This window comes from Pteropus vampyrus, unplaced genomic scaffold (assembly GCF_000151845.1).
Source record: "Pteropus vampyrus isolate Shadow unplaced genomic scaffold, Pvam_2.0 Scaffold48, whole genome shotgun sequence".
Taxonomy (NCBI): domain Eukaryota; kingdom Metazoa; phylum Chordata; class Mammalia; order Chiroptera; family Pteropodidae; genus Pteropus; species Pteropus vampyrus.
The window spans coordinates 4,873,105-4,876,854 of NW_011888829.1; the positions used below are offsets into that span (position 1 = coordinate 4,873,105).

Consider the following 3,750-nt stretch of genomic DNA (forward strand, 5'->3'; position numbering starts at 1 on the left):
CCCCCATCCCCCTCCTCACATCCATTCCCACCAGAACTTTGCAAAGCAGGTCCCCACATCCCCACCCCTCCTTCATACAGCTCCGAGATGCTCCTGAGCTCAGGGCATGGGGCCCGTTTCCACGATGGCCCAGGGGCTCCGTGCCCCGGAGTCCCCTGCCTGCCTCTCAGGCTAGACTGACTACTGTGACCTGCCCACAGCCACCTCACCTGGGGAGAACCATGTGACGTGAACAACCAGAAGCTGATAACCTGTTGTGTTATCCATCCTCAGCCTTGAGCTAGGATGGAAGAATTTTCTACTCTGAAGAAGCCCCAGACAATATCATCGCCAGGTCGAGGACATAGTCTTAGGATCAGCCCACTTTGAATCTCAGAAAAAAAGTGGATTTCTAAGAACTTGCACTGAATTACACGCCCTCTGAGGGCCTGCTGGGGAGAGGGTCCTAAACATCCCAGCGGGGGACACACGCTCACACACACACTCATGTGCACGCACACACACACACACACCACACCACCTCACGCCCCTTTCTCACCTAGAGCTGGATGTACTTGGAGCATCACTTTTGTCCAGGAAACTTGCCACATCGAAGGCATCTTCAAAAAGGAGCTGAAAGAAGGCACAGAACTTCATGTGGCAGAAATAACTGCACTTTGACGCTTGCTCTGGGCGGCTGGGGGAGAGACGAGCTGGAGGGCTCTCCCTCTCTACCATCAGCCCCGAAGGGCATGGCTGGTAAGGCAGGGCCCAGTCCCAGGGTCTCTGCTTGGTGACCTTCCCAGGACATGACTATTAAGTTCTTGCCCACCCAGAACAAACTGCCAACCCCAGAGGTAGCTGAGAGGACAGGGGAGTCCTGGGGACCGTGGTGTCCTCTTTCCAAAGAAGGCAGAGCTCAGGTGTGAGATGCAACAGCCAGAGCTGAGCTCAGCTTACAGTGGAAAAGGGCTCATCTGCACCTCCCAAGGTGGCGAGACTATTGGAGCCCAGGATTGACAATCTAGCAGTTTCGTGTCAGGGCAGCTGAGTAGGAAGGTCCAGGTGGCTATGGACTTAGGACACAGGAGAGTCGATGTCCAGCCCTGCCACTCACTAAGCCTGTGACCTTGGACAGTGACTTCATCTTCCGAATTCTCCTTTATATAAACTGGAATCGCCACAGCGCCTGCTTGCAAGGCAGTCGCAAGGATTAAATAAGATGATTTGTGTGAAACATCTGGCGCATAATCATGGCTCGAATGTGTTCGCTAGTTTTGAATATTATCTGCTTCATAAAAGAAACACATGTTGGAAAATAGAAATCACCGAGAAACAATCATCGTCGACATATTCATCTATCTCCTTCCATCCTTTCCATAGGCATATTTTATCGTACATTCCCAATTTGGGAACCTTGCTATTTAGACAGTTTTTGGCTCTGCTTTTTCCTAATCTGTTGAAGAATATTAACTATTCCACAGGAATGCAATTGCCAGATTTAGCAAATAAAAACGCAGGTTGCTCAGTTAAATTTGAATTTTGGATACGAATTTCATGGGCCATTCTGACATTGAACATTTCACTGGGATGCTGTATTGGAGCTGGCGCCTCGTTCCCGCAGATGGCACCCCGCCTTGTGTCTCCCTTCACGTCGCCTCACAATTTGCTTCCCCTGAACTGAATCCCTCGAGACTCTAGCCATGGGGATACCTCCCCGTTCCTGGCTTTCTGGACATTTCCTGGTGTCCTTCTTTTTGGTGTCCCTTTGGTCATCCCAAACAGGATCTGGAAAGAGGTCACTGAAAGGCCTGAGCGCCCATGTCCATCAGCCTGGAAGCCTATCGTCAATGTGTTCCTCCCGACAGGCCTGGGGCAGGGACCTAGGACCTAAATGCCTGCCCCCAACCAGTCCACCCACCAAATTAACTGTCCTCACCGAGCAAACCCTCTGGCAAACCAGGCTGGGAGGGGCAGGGCCAGGCTCCGTGGCCCTTCTGGAGCACGCAGCACACTCATGGGGCTGTGCCTTTTCAGCACTGGAAGGGCACAGCTCTTGGGCACACCTGTCCCCGAGTCCAGGGGCTGGCCCCACACACAACTGTCGCACAGCAGAATCCTTCAAGATGGACCAGGAGCTACAGAGGTTCCACTGCAACTAATATAGAAGCCACAGCAGCAACTACTGTGGTTCTGTCCCTACCTTGGGCATAACTGCTCTCTCTCCCATTCACCTGGTCACCAGCCCTGGGTTGGCCCAAACCAACTTCGCCCAGTGGCAGCAATGCGCTTTGGGGTGAGAACTGACCTCTTCTCAGGGATTGGGCCTGATTGGTCCAAAGGTACAGAATCCTATCTCGATTGTGCCAGTCATTGGCTCAGGAATCTGGCAATCTGGCCAAGTCTGGCCAATGAGAGAGGAGAGGTTTGGTGGAAATTTCTGGAAAAGTTCTTCCTTGACCCTTAAGAAATCTTTCTCTTACCTGATGTGGAGGAGATAGAATGAGAGCTTGATTGCTACTAGCTGCCAGTCACAGTCACGGGGGGCGGGGAAAGTGGGGAGGAGAGAACAGGTAAGAAACCAGCCTTAAGATGAAGCAAAGCAAAGAGAGGGGATGAACTGAGTCCATGGTGACATCACCGAGACACTAACGGGAAGCCTCCCCTGCCTTGGGACCTCCTGGGTGTAGGCAGTACATTTCTGCAGGGTTTAATGAGCCAGTAACTTGCAGCCAAAAGAATCCTAACTGATACAACCTTCTGCGCCTTCTCTTCTATAATCCCCATGGAAAGACCAAGAAACTAATAGAAAAAGAAATGCTGTTCTCTAGTCTTAATTATGTCAGGAAAATCAGAAATTGACCTTGTGAGCCAGGATCCAAACAACATCTGAAACTTGCCACATGACCCCGGGCAGGCAGGTCCCTGGCGTCTCCGAGCCCGGGGTGGTAGAGCCCATCCTGTGCAGCCCTCCACCCCATCCCACGGGGGCTGCTCACCTCCTCCGGGGATGACACCAGCGAGCAGCTGGCCCCTTGGCTGTCAACTCCACTGTCCTTCATGCTGCCCTCGGTGCAGGCCGTCTCCTGACAGGCCCCCGGGAGGCCCGGGAGGCCACTGTGCTCCTGCGCCCAGGCCTGCAGGAGACTGGTCTTCCTGTCCTCGGACAGGTTCTGCCACAGGTGGGAGATGGCCGCAGAGACGATGGGCAGTGTGACCTCCTGAGAGGACACAATCCCATTCCTGATCAGAAGGTCCATGGTGTGCTTGTAAAAGTTGAGATACCTGGAACAGAAATGGCACCATCTCCCAGACCTGAAGCTGGAGGCCGAAGGTCCCTCCCTACGCTATGTCCTCGGGGTGCCATTTGCTGAGTGGCGCACCCCATACGGACCTGGCTACAGCTCTGTGATGTACCAGGCGCTTGGCCTTGCTAGTCTCTGCTTGCCCCGACCTTTGCAGAGCAGAAGCCATCTTGGGGGCCATGGATGACAGATGTGTGCTTGAGTCCTTCCCCAAGCCTCCCAGTGCCTCCTGTGAAGCTCTCTGCCCAGCGGAAGAGAGGGTGAGAGGCGTGGCTGGCTCAGCTCTCACCCGACAGAAAACTGCTTAGATTCCAAGCTCATGAGCATGCAGACATGACACCCGCTTTAACTTGAGGCCCGGGAGTCAGCTCCGCTGTGGAGTGAGCCTCCTTCTGCTGAGCTGATGCTCCAGCGCCAGCCTAGCGGCCACAGGTCTCAAGTCTGGCAGGGCCATGAGTGGCAATGG

General features: G+C 53.8%; 1 protein-coding gene across 1 annotated transcript in view; it reads right to left on the reverse strand.

Moving 5' to 3' along the window:
- STRA8 (stimulated by retinoic acid 8) overlaps nucleotides 1-3,750 on the reverse strand; it is a 26,028-nt gene that overhangs the window by 5,314 nt on the left and 16,964 nt on the right. Inside the window, exons 5-6 of the mRNA XM_011359570.2 lie at nucleotides 2,979-3,300; nucleotides 539-612 (exon numbers count right to left, since the gene is read on the reverse strand). Coding sequence (XP_011357872.1) covers nucleotides 539-612; nucleotides 2,979-3,300 — 396 coding nt within the window. The remainder of the gene's footprint in view (nucleotides 1-538; nucleotides 613-2,978; nucleotides 3,301-3,750) is intronic.